This window comes from Phyllobates terribilis, unplaced genomic scaffold, assembly GCF_046119375.1.
Source record: "Phyllobates terribilis strain yellow unplaced genomic scaffold, ASM4611937v1 Scaffold_7__3_contigs__length_470593459, whole genome shotgun sequence".
Classification (NCBI taxonomy): domain Eukaryota; kingdom Metazoa; phylum Chordata; class Amphibia; order Anura; family Dendrobatidae; genus Phyllobates; species Phyllobates terribilis.
In genome coordinates, this window is record NW_027362767.1 from 153,590,462 (window position 1) to 153,609,947 (window position 19,486).

The 19,486-nt window shown below is 46.1% G+C and overlaps 1 protein-coding gene across 1 annotated transcript in view; it reads right to left on the reverse strand.

Moving 5' to 3' along the window:
- Positions 1-5,526: 5,526 nt before the first annotated feature.
- The window catches only part of NTRK1 (neurotrophic receptor tyrosine kinase 1), a 133,392-nt gene continuing 119,432 nt past the window's right edge, over positions 5,527-19,486 (reverse strand). Inside the window, exons 15-17 of the mRNA XM_073639451.1 lie at positions 18,020-18,260; positions 13,237-13,395; positions 5,527-6,551 (exon numbers count right to left, since the gene is read on the reverse strand). Of these exons, the coding sequence (XP_073495552.1) occupies positions 6,366-6,551; positions 13,237-13,395; positions 18,020-18,260 (586 nt within the window). The 3' untranslated portion in view covers positions 5,527-6,365. The remainder of the gene's footprint in view (positions 6,552-13,236; positions 13,396-18,019; positions 18,261-19,486) is intronic.

Consider the following 19,486-nt stretch of genomic DNA (forward strand, 5'->3'; position numbering starts at 1 on the left):
GAATAAAAATCTATGGAGAAGTGCTGAGCCATGTTATCACAACTGTGCTCGCAGATTCAAGCAAAATACAACCCAACGAAGAAAGATAAGTGCCAGGAAGATGACTCCTTGTCCCAAGAGTTTACAATCTAGGATAAATGATATTGACATCATGATCATTCTCTATATATATAAGAGGGGGAAAAGGAAGGAGATAATCACTGACTTGGGTTTCTTGTCCTAAGAGCTTACATTCTAATCATATATGAAGCCTACAAGCTCAAGAAGAAAATGAAGATGATAAGGGACACGTCAAGTAATGGCTAATTTTGGCACAAGGAACCTATCGATACTCTAGATGTGGACGTCCATACTGGTCCCACCGCGTGATCAGATGGATCCACAGAATGTTCCATAGAAAATTCCAAAAGTCCTTTCCATCACTTAGCAGGAAAATATTAGGAATCCAACCCAACATGAGATACATTTGTTTTGAGAAGGTCCACCGCATGGACTGTTGGATAGTTCTAGACCTAACATTTTTGGTTTGAGGACCTTTTTTTCTGATTGTTTCCCACCTATGGAACCTCAGCTTCATACATGTTTGGTGGGGACAGGCAAAGCCATCTATAATTCTGGATTGGACCTTGTTTGGGAGAGTTGGTTTTCCCCACACCAGGTATCTTAGGGCAGGTTTACCATCCTGACTGTGAAAGTGACAGATCTGAAATCTACCGGGGAACCTTAAGAGAGTTCCAAAACCATCACAGTTTTATGGATCCATCGAAGATGCAATTAACCAAAACGGTCAAAGCAAGAAACCGCATATTCTAGATTTCTAGAATGTCATTGCAGATGGTGGACGCACGGTTACATTTGGGTTTCAGAGTGCAATGGTAAAAAAGGGGCCAACAAGAAAGTCTTCTTCAGCTGAAATATCCGTTGTTGTGCTCTCTACAGCATCATACTCCAGAGCTGCACTCACTATTCTGCTGGTGCAGTCACAGTGTACATACATTACATTACTGATCCTGAGTTACATCCTGTATTATACTACAGAGCTGCACTCACTATTCTGCTGGTGCAGTCACTGTGTACATACATTACATTACTGATCCTGTACTGATCCTGAGTTACATCCCGTATTACACTACAGAGCTGCACTCACTATTCTGCTGGTGCGGTCACTGTGTGCTTACATTACATTACTGATCCTGAGTTACCTCCTGTATTATACTCCAGAGCTGCACTCACTATTCTGCTTGTGCAGTCACTGTGTACATACATTACATTACTGATCCTGAGTTACATCCTGTATTATACTCCAGAGCTGCACTCACTATTCTGCTGGTGCAGTCACTGTGTACATACATTACATTACTGATCCTGAGTTACATCCTGTATTATACTCCAGAGCCGCACTCACTATTCTGCTGGTGCAGTCACTGTGTACATACATTACATTACTGATCCTGAGTTACCTCCTGTATTATACTCCAGAGCTGCACTCACTATTCTGCTTGTGCAGTCACTGTGTACATACATTATATTACTGATCCTGAGTTACATCCTGTATTATACCCCAGAGCTGCACTCACTATTCTGCTGGTGCAGTCACTGTGTACATACATTACATTACTGATCCTGAGTTACATCCTGTATTATACTCCAGAGCTGCACTCACTATTCTGCTGGTGCAGTCACTGTGTACATACATTAGATTACTGATCCTGAGTTACATCCTGTATTATACTCCAGAGCTGCACTCACTATTCTGCTGGTGCAGTCACTGTGTACATACATTACATTACTGATCCTGTGTTATATCCTGTATTATACTCCAGAGCTGCACTCACTATTCTGCTGGTGCAGTCACTGTGTACATACATTACATTACTGATCCTGTACTGATCTTGAGTTACATCCTGTATTATACTCCAGAGCTGCACTCACTATTCTGCTGGTGCAGTCACTGTGTACATACATTACATTACTGATCCTGAGTTACATCCTGTATTATACTCCAGAGCTGCACTCACTATTCTGCTGGTGCAGTCACTGTGTACATACATTACATTACTGATCCTGTACTGATCCTGAGTTACATCCCGTATTATACTACAGAGCTGCACTCACTATTCTGCTGGTGCAGTCACTGTGTACATACATTACATTACTGATCCTGTACTGATCCTGAGTTACATCCTGTATTATACTCCAGAGCTGCACTCACTATTCTGCTGGTGCAGTCACTGTGTACATACATTGCATTACTGATCCTGTACTGATCCTGAGTTACCTCCTGTATTATACTCCAGAGCTGCACTCACTATTCTGCTGGTGCAGTCACTGTGTACATACATTACATTACTGATCCTGAGTTACATCCAGTATTATACTCCAGAGCTGCACTCACTATTCCGCTGTTGGAATCACAGTGTACATATATTCAGTACAGGATAAGTAATGTAATGTTTGTACATAATGACTGCACCAGCAGAATAGTGAGTGCAGCTCTGGAGTATAATACAGGATGTAACTCAGGATAAGTAATGTAATGTTTGTACACAGTGACAGCACCAGCAGAATAGTGAGTAGTGAGTGCAGCTCTGGAGTATAATACAGGGTGTAACTCAGGATTAGTAATGTAATGTATGTACACAGTGACTGCACCAGCAGAACAGTGAGTGCAGCTCTGGAGTATAATACAGGAGGTAACTCAGGATCAGTACAGGATCAGTAATGTAATGTATGTACACAGTGACTGCACCAGCAGAATAGTGAGTGCAGCTCTGGAGTATAATACGGGATGTAACTCAGGATCAGTACAGGATCAGTAATGTAATGTATGTACACAGTGACTGCACCAGCAGAATAGTGAGTGCAGCTCTGGAGTATAACAAAGGATGTAACTCAGGATCAGTAATGTAATGTATGTACACAGTGACTGCACCAGCAGAATAGTGAGTGCAGCTCTGGAGTATAATACAGGATGTAACTCAGGATCAGTACAGGATCAGTAATGTAATGTATGTACACAGTGACTGCACCAGCAGAATAGTGAGTGCAGCTCTGGAGTATAATACAGGATGTAACTCAGGATCAGTAATGTAATGTATGTACACAGTGACTGCACCAGCAGAATAGTGAGTGCAGCTCTGGAGTATAATACAGGATGTAACTCAAGATCAGTACAGGATCAGTAATGTAATGTATGTACACAGTGACTGCACCAGCAGAATAGTGAGTGCAGCTCTGGAGTATAATACAGAATATAACACAGGATCAGTAATGTAATGTATGTACACAGTGACTGCACCAGCAGAATAGTGAGTGCAGCTCTGGAGTATAATACAGGATGTAACTCAGGATCAGTACAAGATCAGTAATGTAATGTATGTACACAGTGACTGCACCAGCAGAATAGTGAGTGCAGCTCTGGAGTATAATACAGGAGGTAACTCAGGATCAGTACAGGATCTGTAATGTATCTACACAGTGACTGCGCCTGCAGAATAGTGAGTGCAGCTCTGGTGTATAATACAGGATGTAAATCAGGATCAGTACAGGATCAGTAATGTAATGTATCTACACAGTGACTGCACCAGCAGAATAGTGAGTGCAGCTCTGGAGTATAATACAGGATGTAACTCAGGATCAGTACAGGATCAGTAATGTAATGTATGTACACAGTGACTGCACCAGCAGAATAGTGAGTGCTGCTCTGGAGTATAGTACAGGATGTAACTCAGGATCAGTACAGGATCGGTAATGTAATGTATGTACACAGTGACTGCACCAGCAGAATAGTGAGTGCAGCTCTGGAGTATAATACAGGAGGTAACTCAGGATCAGTAATGTAATGTATGTACACAGTGACTGCACCAGCAGAATAGTGAGTGCAGCTCTGGAGTATAATACAGGATGTAACTCAGGATCAGTACAGGATCAGTAATGTAATGTATGTACACAGTGACTGCACCAGCAGAATAGTGAGTGCAGCTCTGGAGTATAATACAGGATGTAACTCAGGATCAGTACAGGATCAGTAATGTAATGTATGTACACAGTGACTGCACCAGCAGAATAGTGAGTGCTGCTCTGGAGTATAATACAGGATGTAACTCAGGATCAGTACAGGATCAGTAATGTAATGTATGTACACAGTGACTGCACCAGCAGAATAGTGAGTGCAGCTCTGGAGTATAATACAGGAGGTAACTCAGGATCAGTAATGTAATGTATGTACACAGTGACTGCACCAGCAGAATAGTGAGTGCAGCTCTGGAGTATAATACAGGATGTAACTCAGGATCAATAATGTAATATATGTACACAGTGACTGCACCAGCAGAATAGTGAGTGCAGCTCTGGAGTATAATACAGGATGTAACTCAGGATCAGTAATGTAATGTATGTACACAGTGTCTGCACCAGCAGAATAGTGAGTGCAGCTCTGGAGTATAATACAGGAGGTAACTCAGGATCAGTACAGGATCAGTAATGTAATGTATGTACACAGTGACTGCACCAGCAGAATAGTGAGTGCAGCTCTGGAGTATAATACAGGATGTAACTCAGGATCAGTAATGTAATGTATGTACACAGTGACAGCACCAGCAGAATAGTGAGTGCAGCTCTGGAGTATAATACAGGATGTAACTCAGGATCAGTAATGTAATGTACCTACACAGTGACTCCATCAGCAGAATAGTAAGTGCAGCTCTGGAGTATAATACAGGATGTAACTCAGGATCAGTACAGGATCAGTAATGTAATGTATGTACACAGTGACTGCACCAGCAGAATAGTGAGTGCAGCTCTGGAGTCAAATACAGGATGTAACTCAGGATCAGTAATGTAATGTATGTACACAGTGACTGCAGCAGCAGAATAGTGAGTGCAGCTCTGGAGTATAATACAAGATGTAACTCAGGATCAGTACAGGATAAGTAATGTAATGTATGAACACAGTGACTGCACCAGCAGAATAGTGAGTGCAGCTCTGGAGTATAATACAGGAGGTAACTCTGGATCAGTAATGTAATATATGTACACAGTGACTGCACCAGCAGAATAGTGAGTGCAGCTCTGGAGTATAATACAGGATGTAACTCAGGATCAGTAATGTAATGTATGTACACAGTGACTGCACCAGCAGAATAGTGAGTGCAGCTGTGGGGTATAATACAGGAGGTAACTCAGGATCAGTAATGTAATGTATGTACATAGTGACTGCACCAGCAGAATAGTGAGTGCAGCTCTGGAGTATAATACAGGATGTAACTCAGGATCAGTAATGTAATGTATGTACACAGTGACTGCACCAGCAGAATAGTGAGTGCAGCTCTGGAGTATAATACAGGATGTAACTCAGGATCAGTACAGGATCAGTAATGTAATGTATGTACACAGTGACTGCATCAGCAGAATAGTGAGTGCAGCTCTGGAGTATAATACAGGATGTAACTCAGGATCAGTACAGGATCAGTAATGTAATGTATCTACACAGTGACTGCACCAGCAGAATAGTGAGTGCAGCTCTGGAGTATAATACAGGTTTAGTAATGCAGTGTATGCACAACATACATTGTCACTAATCACGGTTGAGTTTGGCTTTAGGACATTTCGGCAAATTATATGATGCAGCCTTCGAATGCAACTGAATCAAGTATGTACATACAGCAGCACCGTGTAAATCGTAGACAGTACATTTATGTAAGGAACCATCTGCATTACAGAGTGTAGGATTCTAATAAATTAACATATATGTGACACGATTCATGGTCTCGGGGGTGGAGGAAGCCATATTTAAGCAAACCTCATAAAAGATATAAGATCGAGTCATACATAGTCTGAGAAATGTCCCCCAGGATACAACTTTCATCTTTGAGAGTCATGGTACAGTGGATCTTCCAATCCCACAAGTCTCTACATGGCAGGTCAGGACAGGAGGTTGGGGTGGGTGGAACAGCAGAAGATAGGCGATATCTTAGTAGACGCATTAGGTTGGTCTTGGAATGTCCTACAGAAACATGTCATTGCATTGGCAGATGTCTGGTCAGATCTTCTTCCACTCTAGTTGACCAGGAGATATTTGGGTCTGGTCGTCATTGTGCTGTCATAGTCCTTATGGCTCCCATAATAGTTCATAGGAGACCTTCCATGATTGGCTTCTACGAGGAGCTTGCTTGGCTTTGAAGTTCCTGATATCCCCCCCACCATAGTTTAGAAGACTCGATGGAGATCCAGGACCTTCTATGAGTCAGAGGTCCGGGTTAAGCATTAGCAAAGCTTCTTCTGTGGTGTATATAAGAGTGATGGACTTGCAGGAAACAGTAAAGCTTTAATGTTTGATCTTTAGTTTCTGTGGTTGGTGGCACATTTCACTGGAGAATGTCTAAATATACTGGTGGGGCCTTGACCAGACCTTGGAGCTTACGATGGATCTCCTTAATGTTAAGCCTCTGCTGAGGTTCTCTCTGCCAGCAGCCTTGCATGATGGTGTAGACCTCACTGGGGCAGGTTCTGGGTCTTTCAAGTTCTCGTCCTTGGGTAATGCATTCAATAGCCTAGGGTAGAAAAAGTCAGATGAGATGACATGAAAAGAGTACAGAAAACATTGTAAATCGGGTGCCTAATAATTAAGTCCTAATTCCACCATCATCTAGTGGAGCTCAGAAAGTCTACGAGTTAGATGTTGGAAACTTTCTCCGGAGGAACAATTAGTACTGCACTTTATGTAAAACTATGAAAGATTGTGGACCACAAATGGTGACACCAAATGGTGACACTGGTGGACCAGGAATATTCTGTGCCGTCATGTTGAGCTCCACTGGGAAAATAGAAGACATCATACGGTTCATGAAGAGGGCAAAGTAAGTGTAAGTCTACTGACCTTCATCAGCTCATACTCCTCCCGACCCACCTCCCATACACAAGCACGCGCCGCCAAGAAGAGAGGAGGAAGCTGCTGCCAGACACTTAGCTATCTATCTATTATCTATCTATTAAAAATCAATTATATATTATTTATCTATTATCTATCTATCTATTTTCTATCTATCTACTATCAATTATCTATTATCTATCTATTATCTTTCTATTTATTGTGGTAAAGCGACTTGTTCGGCTCTCCCAGAGGCAGACACAGGACACACGTCTCGGGTTAACTTCCAGCTGGTTTATTTAGACATCATAAGCTCAAGCAGGGTTCCACAAAAATAAACAGGCCCTCTCCGGGGTAACGGAAAGCAGAAGATAAAGTATAACATAGTCCATTAGCAAGCGAGGCTTCGCCCGCTCCGGGTAGCACAGTGAAGTCTCACCAAACACCAGTCCTTCGGTGTTGCTCTCTGACTTCACCAAACACAGCCTTGAGACTTCCCTCTCAAGACCACACACTACAGAAAAAAAAAATAGTGACTGAGCATTTAAACTTGCTCAGGCACACCCTGAGGCGAGGTAGTGTGAATGACTTCCCACCCTCTTTGCCATTAACAAAAAAACACACCCTTTAAGTGAGTTAACCCCCAGCATATAATATGCTGACAGAAAGTTTGTAGGTTTCAGTTTACACAGGCTAGCAGCCGAAGTGACACATACCTCCCCTTGTATATAACACCAATGACTCTGTCACATATTCCCTACCTCTGCCTAAAGCCGGGGGTTTGGGCACCTTCAAATACCAGACAGGGAATTCTAGAGAGGGAATCAGCATTCCTGTGTAACTTCCCGGGCCTATGCTCCACGTGAAAGTTAAAGTCCTGAAGACCTAGGGACCATCTAGTTACCCTGGCATTTTTACCTTTTTTTTTACTCTTTTTCTACTATTTCGTAGTTCTTCTCGCAGGACAAAAGCTTCCGGCTCAGATAGAGAATGGGATGTTCTTCCCCATTTAACTCTTGAGAGAGTACGGCTCCTAGACCAACCTCTGAAGCGTCAGTCTGGACCACAAACTCTTTCTTAAAGTCTGGTGCGACCAGGACCGGCTGTTTACATAGTGCTGACTTCAACAGTTGAAACGCGGCCTCTGTTTCCTCCATCCACTTCACCATGGTTGATCTGGTGCCTTTTAGGAGATCCATTAGTGGTGCGGCCATCATGGCAAAATTTGGGATAAACCGCCGGTAATATCCCACCATTCCCAGGAACGCTCTCACTAGCTTCTTGGAGAGCGGTTTCTGCCAGTTCTGGATTGCCTCCACTTTAGTGACTTGTGGCTTTATTTTGCCTCTCCCGACGACATAGCCCAAGCACTTGGCCTCCTCTTTTCTAACGGTACATTTTTTCTGATTTATCAGAAATCTCGCCTTCCTCAGAGCATCCAGAACGGCCTATAGTTTAGGTAGATGACTAGCCCAGTCTGGGCTAAAGACTACAATGTCATCAAGGTTGGCTGCGGCACACTTCTTATGTGGGGATAGGATCCGATCCATAGCCTTCTGGAAGGTGGCTGGGGCCCCCTGTATTCCGAACGGCATCCGAGTGTATTGAAAGCACCCATCAGGTGTCAAGAAAGCCGTCTTCTCCTTGGCCGTCTGGGACATGGGGATCTGCCAATAGCCCTTCGTCAGGTCAAGGGTGGTGATATACCTCGCTGGTCCCAGCCTCTCGATGAGCTCATCGACGCGGTGCATCAGGTATGCGTCACATCGGGTATGTGTCACATTTAAGCACCTTATTCAGCCGGTGGTAGCCGTTACAAAACCTCCACTCTACGTTGGGTTTTGGCCCGAGGACGATTGGGCTTGACCAGCCACTCTTTGACTCCTCTATCACACCGAGGTCTAACATCCTCTTCACCTGGGCCAAGATCACTTCCCGGCGTGCTTCAGGAATCCGGTACAGCTTCAGATTCACTCTTACATGTGGCTCTGTTAGCACGTCATGCTCTACCTCCTGAGTACGCCCCGGCAACTCTGAGAACAGGTCACAATTCTGCTGTAGCAGTTCTCGACACTGTTGCTTCTGGGCTGGCGATAGAGTCTCTGCTATAGTGACCTCTTCCACCTTGCCTTCAGGACTGGCTCCCAGGCAAGGAGTTTCCACAGGTTTCCGGTCCTGCCACAGCTTGAGCAAGTTCACATGGTACACTGGATGTGGCTTCTTCGGCCAGGCTGGTGGACTTTATAATTAACTTTGCTGACTTTCTCCACCACCTCATAGGGACCTTGCCATTTGGCCAGGAACTTGCTCTCGACTGTGGGGATTAGCACCAAAACATGGTCCCCGGGCTGGAACTGCCTCAGCCTCGCCGATCGGTTATAGACCCTTGCCTGGGCTTCCTGCGCCTGGAGGAGATGCGCCTTCACGATCGGCATCACTTTCGCTATTCTTTCCTGCATCTGGGTGACATGCTCAATGATGCTCCAATGTGGCGTAACCTCGGCTTCCCAGGTTTCCTTAGCGATATCCAGGAGCCCTCGCGGATGTTGTCCATACATTGGCTCAAACGGAGAAAAGCCAGTAGAGGCTTGTGAAACCTCCCTTACCGAGAAGAGCAGAAATGGCAGCAGGTAGTCCCAGTCACGCCCATCCTTCTCTATGACTTTCTTGAGCATCGCTTTCAGGGTTTTATTAAAGCGCTCTACTAGGCCATCTGTCTGCGGATGATAAACAGAGGTTCGCAGCTGGGTAATCTGGATTACCTTGCACAGCTCCTTCTTTACCTTGCTCATGAACGGGGTCCCTTGATCCGTTAGGATTTCCTTCAGCAGACCGGTCCTGGCAAATATATGGACAAGTTCCCTGGCTATACATTTGCTCGATGAGTTCCTTAGCAGTACCGCTTCTGGATACCGGGTCGCATAGTCCATGATCACCAGAATGTATTGGTGGCCTAGGGCTGACTTGACTAAGGGCCCCACTAGGTCCATAGTAATCCTCTCAAAGGGGACCTCTATCACCGGTAGTGGAACTAATGGACTACGGAAGTGGGAAGAGGGAGCGGTTATTTGGCAGGTGGGGCAGGACCTACAATAGTCTAGAATTTCTCGGTAACACCCTGGCCAATAAAACCTTCTCAATGTCCTCTCCTGAGTTTTCTCGACCACTAGGCGTCCCCCGAGAACATGTGAATGGGCCATATCTAGTATCCTCTGTCTGTATGGCCCCGGCACTAGAAGCTGTTCCACTATCTCAAGCAAGTTAGTTGGGCCACCCGATACAACAACTCCCCCTGAACTGCAAAGTGAGGGAACCTGATGTAGACCCCCGACTCTTGAGCAACCCCACTACATACAGTAACCTGGTCAAATGCCCCCTTTAAGGACAGGTCCTGAACTTAAGCAGTCCCAAAGTTCTCTCCGGACACATCTAACTCAGGGAGGTTGGCCTCCTCGGTCACCGTCTCACCCTCATCGCCGGCAAGGACGCACAATGGGAACTCATCCACTTGAAACTGCATCGGGGGTATTTTCCCAGTGACCTGGCTTTTCCCCATGCTACTTAGTCCAGTTCCCTTTCCCCACAAGTTCCAAAACAAAGAAAAATCACGGCCCAGTATGACGGGATGTATCAGGTGATAAAACCAGCCCAACCTCGTGGGACTAGGCACCACAGTCTGTTCCCACTGTCACTGTGGCCACGGGGTAGTCCTTAGTGTCCCCATGGATGCACCGAACACCCACAGTTTTGGAAGGGACCAACTGGTGTGGAAGGGTAGCTCTGATTAAGTTCACCAGACTCCCAGAGTCTAATAGTCCAAGCACCTTTACTCCATTAATGGATACGGCACTCGCCTGTGTCCCCTCGCCGGGTCGACAGTCCACACTGCAGGCTGGATAGGCATAATAGGAGCACCATCTGCCTAGGCTGCAGTCCATGAGCTCAGGGGACATATGACACCGGGCGGCTACATGTCCAGGATTGTGACACCGCCTACAGACTATATCCTTAACAACAGTCCTTGCGGCACCTTCAGTGGAAGTGGGACGCCCCCCAGTTGTGGCTCTAAACCCCTTCCGTGGTGAACCCGTCCCCTTTTGGGTATCCCAGTACGGGGAAGTGACTAGATCCGGTTTCCCGAAGGATTTCTCAACCACCTGGTACCTCTCTACCAGGCCGATTAAGTCGTCTGCATTCTGGGGATCGCCCTGGGCAGCTCAAGTCTGTACCGACTTGGGAAGGGAGTGCACAATTCTATCAATCACCACCCGCTCAACCATCTGGGCCGGAGTAGAGGACTATGGCTGCAACCACTTCTGAATGAGATGCAGTAGGTCAAACATCTGCAAGCGAGGTGGTTTGTCGCCAGCATACGCCCAGGGTGGACTCGTTGAGCTCTCACCGCCATATTCATTCCCAGGCGTGCTAAGATCTCTGTCTTTAGTTTGGCATATTCCTTGGCATCCTGCAGTGCCAAATCATAATATGTCTTTTGGGGTTCACCTGACAAATATGGCGCCAGAACCTTTGCCCACTGTTCTGGTGGAAGTCTCTCCCGATCAGCCACCCTCTCAAAGACTATCAGAAAGGCTTCTACATCATCCCCGGTGGGTCATCTTCTGCATGGCCCGTCTTACCGCCTTCCTGACGTGTGAGTCATCTGTCGGTCCTGGGGGTGGAGCAGTTACCCGGCCCTGGATGGCATCCGCCAGAGGCTGTATCTGCTGTTGCTGCTCCTGCTGCTGCGCCTTTTGCTGCAACTGGATCTGTTGCAGCAACAGTTTTATCGTCTCCTGCTGAGCTTGCTGCTGCTGCTGCTGTAGCTCCCGGTATTGATGTAGCTTCTCCCAGTGCGCCTGCTTCATGCTCTGCTGGCTCTGCAGGTGTTGTTGGTGCTGCGCTTGTTGGCTTTGAAGTCGGTGTTTCAGGGGCTCTCCCATGCTGCTGGACATCTCTGGCTGGCTGGCAGCCTTCACTCAGGACATCCACCGTTCTCTATGGCAGGTACACGTGCTCCTGGAATCTTGCCAGCACTCTCACAACAACTGTGGTAAAGCGTCTTGTTCGGCACTCCCAGAGGCAGACACAGGACACACGTCTCGGGTTAACTTCCTGTTGGTTTATTTAGACTGCATAAGCTCAAGCACGGTTCCACAAAAATAAACAGGCCCTCTCTGGGATAGCGGAAAATAAAAGATAAAGTATAACAAAGTCCATTAGCAAGCGAGGCTTGGCCTGCTTTGGGTAGCACAGTGAAGTCTCACCAAACACCAGTCCTTCACCAAATACAGCCTGGAGACTTCACTCTCCAGACCACACACTACAGAAAAAAAAAACAGTGCCTGAGCATTTAAACTTGCTCAACCACACCCTGAGGGGAGGTAGTGTGAATGACTTCCCATTCTTTTTGCCATTCACAAAAAAACACACCCTTTAAGTGAGTTAACCCCCAGCATATTACATGCTAGCAGAAAGTTTGTAGGTTTCAGTTCGCACAGGCTAGCAGCCGGAGTGACACATACCTCCCCTCGTATATAACACCAGTGACTCTGTCACACTATCTATTATCTATCTATCTTTCAAGCTATCATCTATCATCTATCTATTATCAATCTATTGTCTATCTATTATGTATCTACTATCTATTATCTATCTATTATTTGTCTATTATCTATCTATTATCTATCATCTATCGTCTATCTATTATCAATCTATTGTCTATCTATTATGTATCTACTATCTATTATCTATCTATTATCTGTCTATTATCTATCTATCTATTATCTATCTCTCATCTATCTATCTATCGATCATCTATCTCTCTATCTATCATTTATCTCTCTATCTATCATCTCTCCCATGCCCCCTGCCGTATCCGTCTAGACGCTGTGCGTCCATATAATGAGGCAGCGGCTTCCACTTGCTGTAAGGTAACGATGGCGATTCCCTGGAAATAGAATTACCCGTCAGGATAAATAATGTTGTGTTTGTAGATGTTCCCTCTCTGCGCCGGACGCCTCGGGCCCCGGTAACCTAATCCCTCCTGATGGAGTAAAGAGCCACTTATCCGGTGTCTCCTGAGTTCATTACCTTCTCCGGTTCCTGACGAGGTCACTTACTGACCCGCAGGGCAGCGCAATCTAATTATCCCATCAAGCACTGGAAAAATTAAAATCAGATCCCTCTTTCTTGATATTAATTTACTTATTGAGAAAGCTTTCTTGGCATCGGCCGGGAGAGGCCAAGACGAGCGCCTTCCAGTGCCCAGAAACTTCCCAGGTTATCACCTCTTAAAGGGGTTCTCCGATAATACGGAAATAAATTCACTGACTGTAAGCAGAGATGTTATACATACGGAGCTACGTTACCTCTGTGTTGGAGAGCTGGTACCATGGCTGCTTCCCGTAGGTGAAGATCTCCCACAGGACCACGCCGAAGCTCCAGATGTCGCTGTCCGTGGTGAACTTACGATACAAGATACTCTCGGGGGGCATCCAGCGGATGGGCAGCATGGTCCGACCCCCGACCTGTCAATATCAAGAATACAGCCCCATTATCAGCGTGTTCTCGGCTCTGCTCCTCGGTATCAGCAGGATGAGTCTCCATGATCAGGATGGAGACGAGATTGTTTCCACTCACTGGCAGCAAGCAGAAGGGGCTGAGGGCAGAGTTCTGGTCCTGGTGGGCAGGATCCATTCATTGATGGATTTACTCTTTTGTAGACATAGTGTTATTCAGCTGTCTTGGCTCCTGGTCTCTCTCTGCTCTTGTGCAAATTGGGTTACCATGGTAACCTGGCGCACACCTCTGAAGTCACACTCTTAGGCCCTGTAGGCCGGCTCGGGTGTTGGCATGTCATCTGAGTGTTCGGGTAGTTTGCATGTTCACTAGTACTAGCACACCCCCGGCCTCTGCTACATAACTTAAGCCACTTGACCTACTCAACTCTGCTACGTTGTTGGGCTCTGCTATATCTTTGAGTTACTGGACATTCTTAACTCTGGTACTTTGCTGGATTCTGCTATGTTACTTGAGACTCTCGAGCTTCTCAACTTTGCTACGTTGCCGAGCTCTGCTACATTACTTGAGCCACCTGACCTACTCAACTCTGCTACGTTGCTGGACTTTGCTACATTGCTGGGCTCTGCTATATGTTTGAGTCACTAGACATGCTCAACTCTGGTACATAGCTGGAATCTGCTATATTACTTGAGCCTCCTGACCTGCTCAACTCTGCTCTGCTACATTGCTGGGGTCTGCTACATTACTTGAGCCACCAGACATACTCAACTTTGGTATATTTCTGAACTCCGCGGCATCAGTGAGTCACTTGACCAACTCAATAGTGTTACAAAGCTGGACTTGCTAAATACGTGTATCAACTGACATACTCAACTCTGCTATGTTGCTGGACTCTGCTACATCAGTCAAGTGGCTCAAGTATCATAGCTGAGTCCAGCAACGTAGCAGAGTTCAGTATGTCAGGTGATACATGTATTTAGCAAAGTCCAGTAACATAGCAGAATTGAGTCAGTGTGCCACCTGACACATCAACTCTGCTACATAGTCGAGCTCTTCCATTTCACTACAGTAAGTTTTCAGATCGGCCCGACTCCCCTGCTTCTTCTCCATTGCTGCCACATATGAAGAAAGGAGGAGGTGGGAGAATATGCTTCCTTCAGTCTAAGTGGGGCATGTTTCTTCATGATGTAGGGTCTTATAGACCGGGCAATGCTCCTTGGGAAAATTATGCTAATTAGCTCTCCTCAAATAAGAAGAAAGCCATCTCTCTAGTGACACCTATTGGACATAGCTAGTACTACAATTACAGGCACTACTGATAGTAATCTATTGATCCTGCTAAGAAGCTGAAGTCGTGATGCACGTCTCAGACCCCTCGTCAGTAACTCCCCCCAAGTTTCCCCTCCGTTGTAGGATTTTTCCATGCACTAAGTGATTTTCTTATATTCCCATCATAGCCCGGCATTAAATATGAATACGAGACTGACAAAGAGACAACTTCAGAGCACTAAAAGGGAAAGAAGGAGGCTCGGGCAATCCAGGATGTCACAAGTTCAAATCCCGCTAGAGTCCTTGAAGGATATGAAGATGGATAGGATCTCCTGACTGCACCGAGGACTTGGCAGGTGCTCATGGTTCACATGGGCTATAAAATCTCCATCTGGACCCGTGCCATCACCAGAGCATGGCAGCTAAATGCTCCATCGTATTGCTTACTTACAAATGCATCGGCTTTTTATTAGGATTACCATCAGGCAGAAATCCTAATTTGATGGGGCTTTTCCAATGTTAGGGGAGATTTACGGTTAGCTCTGGCTAATGCAGGTGGGGAGGGATTTGGTACTTCATTCTCGCACTAAGCTGCTGAGTGACTACGGCTTTGCAGATAAGTGGATTTTTGTGCAGTTACAACATCCTGGGATTGAGCCGCAGGGCCGGCGTCAGCACCCAGACCACCAGGGCAAGTGCCGGGGCCCTGAGCAGGCGGCGGGCGCACTCGAGGTCGGGAACCCGCTGGGCTATGGGCGGAGGAGAGCGGTGTCAGCGCCCGCCCTTCTCCCCCGCTTGCTTAGGGCCCCAGCAGCCGGATACTTACCTCTCCCCGTGCCTCCGCAGATCAACTGTCTTCCTGCTGTGCGCTGCCTGTGACGTCTCAGGTCAGAGGGTGCGGTGACTTCTTTCCACCGTGCCCTCCCCTGAGCCGTCACAGGCAGCGCAGAGCAGGACGACGCCGGCAACGCTGGAGTCCGGACCTGAGCAGCGGCAGCAGGTGAGGAGGAGTGAGGTGAGTATTGGATTTTTTATTATGTATGTAAGCATGGGGCATTTATATGTGGGGGTGACATCCTGCATGGGGCATTATATGGGGGGGTGACATCCTGCATGGGGCATTATAAAGAGGGGGGGGGTGACATCCTGCATGGGGCATTATATGGGGGGGTCACAACCTGCATGGGGCATTATAAAGAGGGGGGGGTGACATCCTGCATGGGGCATTATATGGGGGTGGTGACATCCTGCATGGAGCATTATATGGGGGTGGTGACATCCTACATGGGGCATTATATGGGGGTGGTGACATCCTGCATGGGGCATTATAAGGGGGGGAACAGCCTGCATGCGGCATTATAAGCGGGGCACAGCCTACATAGGGCATTATGTGGAGGGAACAGCCTGCATGGAGCATTATATGGGGGCCAGTATCCTGTATGGAGCGTTATAAAGAGACCAGTATCCTGTACGGAGAATTATATGGGGGTCAGTATCCTGTACGGAGCGTTTTATGGGGGCCAGTATTCCGTATGGAGCGTTATATGGGGGCCAGTATTCCATATGGAGCGTTATATGGGGGCCAGTATTCCGTATGGAGCATTTTATGGGGGCCAGTATTCTGTATGGAGCGTTATATGGGGGCCAGTATTCTGTATGGAGCGTTATATGGGGGCCAGTATTCCGTATGGAGCATTTTATGGGGGCCAGTATTCTGTATGGAGCGTTATATGGGGGCCAGTATTCCATATGGAGCGTTATATGGGGGCCAGTATTCCATATGGAGCGTTATATGGGGGCCAGTATTCCATATGGAGCGTTATATGGGGGCCAGTATTCTGTATGGAGCGTTATATGGGGGTCAGTATTCCGTATGGAGCATTTTATGGGGGCCAGTATTCTGTATGGAGTGTTATATGGGGGCCAGTTTCCTGGTATGGAGCGTTATATGGGGGCCAGTATCCTGGTATGGAGCGTTATATGGGGGCCAGTATTCTGTATGGAGCATTTTATGGGGGCCAGTATTCTGTATGGAGCGTTATATGGGGACCAGTATCCTGTATGGAGCATTTTATGGGGGCCAGTATTCTGTATGGAGTGTTATATGGGGACCAGAATCCTCTATGGAGCATTTTATGGGGGCCAGTATTCTGTGTGGAGCGATTCGCCAGTTTCTGAGCTATTGTGGAATTTACAATAGATATCACTCATGTAATATAAGAAGTGAAATCTTTGGCATTGTACTATATATATATTTCTCTGCAGTATCTGTGCATCATGAATCGTGGTATGTGTTAAAGGGGCCCACTGATACTCCTTTGCCCGGGGCCCAGAAAAACCTGGATCCGGCCCTGGGTTGAGGTTTTAACTTTTTAACACTCTTACTGTAAAGAATCCTTTCCTTTATGGATAAAAAAGGATCACCATCAACTATTGAATACAACTATTCCCTGTATTCAATTTGAGGGATTTCTTGAGGGGAAATATTGTATTTGAATTAGATTTTTTTTTTGCTTTCGTAGCTGCTGCTTGGCATTGAGCTTAATGTTACCTAAATGTATTAAAAGGGGATTTTCTGGTTGAGAATATTGATGACCACGAAGGAAAAAGACTTTCCAGGTTTATCAGAGTCCTCATTTGATCGGACTCTGATAAACCTAGAAAATCCTTTTCCTTCTATTGGGTCTTTTCAAGTGGACAGTATCGAGCGCCTATCAAAGACTTAGGAAGTCGATTGCTACTTATTAAGGAAGATTTTCAAAAAGGGAGTAATGTGTTCCACCTCTGATTATTACTGTCGGCAGCATATCCCTTTTTAGAAAAGAAAATGTGCTGTCGACCAATGAATTTTTAGGCCTCCATAAAAGATGTGATTGGCCATCAAAAGAGTAGTTGATCACTTGCCTTGTTTACACCGGCAACTGGATGGTCAGAAACAAACCAACTGTGAAAAAAGGCCTTATTGAAAGGATGCCCCATAACTGTTTAAGCGGTGGAGCTCCAATTATTGGGACCTCAAATGATCCAAAGAACTTGGCTATCAATTATACTGTATGTTTGATATGGAGATGACCAAGTGTTCTAAATTAAGTCCACCTCTCTTTGGGACCCTACATGGTTATATTGGAATTAGTTTTGGCCATGAGATAGTTCATGCCCTTCTGCCCTTTTTGGTGGATGCTGTGTTTGATAAAGATCTATACAGGGGACTCAAATGTTGTCCATTCATATGAGTCCACGTAGAACGGAATGGATGTAGACTGTCAACCCAACTACCACCACAAGGGAGGTAGACCCACCCCAACTAGAGTGCGAAAACTTATGGGACACAAAGCCTGATGTCCCTTCCCGTGTCCTTACCCGGTAGTAGTCAGTGCTGTAGATATCTCTGGACATGCCAAAATCACCGATCTTGACAACCATATTGTTCCCAACGAGGCAATTCCTAGTGGCAAGATCCCGGTGGACAAAGTGTAGAGATGCCAAGTAAACCATGCCCGAGGCAATCTGGGAGGCAATTTGTAACATCTGGGTCAGGTTGAGCTGTCCAAATGGTTGTCCATTGCCGTTATCCAAAATCTTGGCATCTGGTCCATGCGATCTGTATAATAGATGAAGAACATACATCTTGTAGACCAACAGAAGATATCTTCTTCTGGAGATAGGTCAATGGTAAAGCCCAAAGATCTGATGGTTTATGGGATCCTATCAATCAGTTCCATAACAGGCAAGTTCTCATTTTTGGAGAGAGTATGGCAATTTTGTGTCACTACATCTACAGTGCCTACAAGTAGTATTCAACCCCCTGCAGATTTAGCTGGTTTGATAAGATGCAAATAAGTTAGAGCCTTCAAACTGCAAACGAGAGTAGGTTTTATGAACAGAAGCATAAATCTTACAAACCAAAAAGTTATGTTGCTCAGTTGAATTTTATTAAATTTTAAACATAAAAGTGTGGGTCAATTATTATACAACCCCTATGTTTAATATTTTGTGGAATAACCCTTGTTTGCAATTACAGCTAATAATCGTCTTTTATAAGACCTGATCAGGCCGGCACAGGTCTGTGGAGTTATCTTGGCCCACTCCTCCATGCAGATCTTCTCCAAGTTATCTAGGTTCTTTGGGTGTCTCATGTGGACTTTATTCTTGAGCTCCTTCCACAAGTTTTCAATTGGGTTAAGGTCAGGAGACTGACTAGGCCACTCCAACACCTTGACTTTTTCCCTCTTGAACCAGGCCTTGGTTTTCTTGGCTGTGTGCTTTGGGTCGTTGTCTTGTTGGAAGATGAAATTACGACCCATCTTAAGATCCTTGATGGAGGAGCGGAGGTTCTTGGCCAAAATCTCCAGGTAGGCCGTGCTTTCCATCTTCCCATGGATGCGGACCAGATGGCCAGGCCCCTTGGCTGAGAAACAGCCCCACAGCATGATGCTGCTACCACCATGCTTGACTGTAGGGATGGTATTCTTGGGGTCGTATGCAGTGCCATCCAGTCTCCAAACGTCACGTGTGTGGTTGGCACCAAAGATCTCGATCTTGGTCTCATCAGACCATAGAACCTTGAACCAGTCTGTCTCAGAGTCCTCCAAGTGATCCTGAGCAAACTGTAGACGAGCCTTGACATGACGCCATTGCGGTGGAGTACGTTACTTATGGTATTGACTGAAACCAATGTCCCCACTGCCATGAGATCTTCCTGGAGCTCCTTCCTTGTTGTCCTTGGGTTAGCCTTGACTCTTCGGACAAGCCTGGCCTCGGCACGGGAGGACACTTTCAAAGGCTGTCCAGGCCGTGGAAGGCTAACAGTAGTTCCATAAGCCTTCC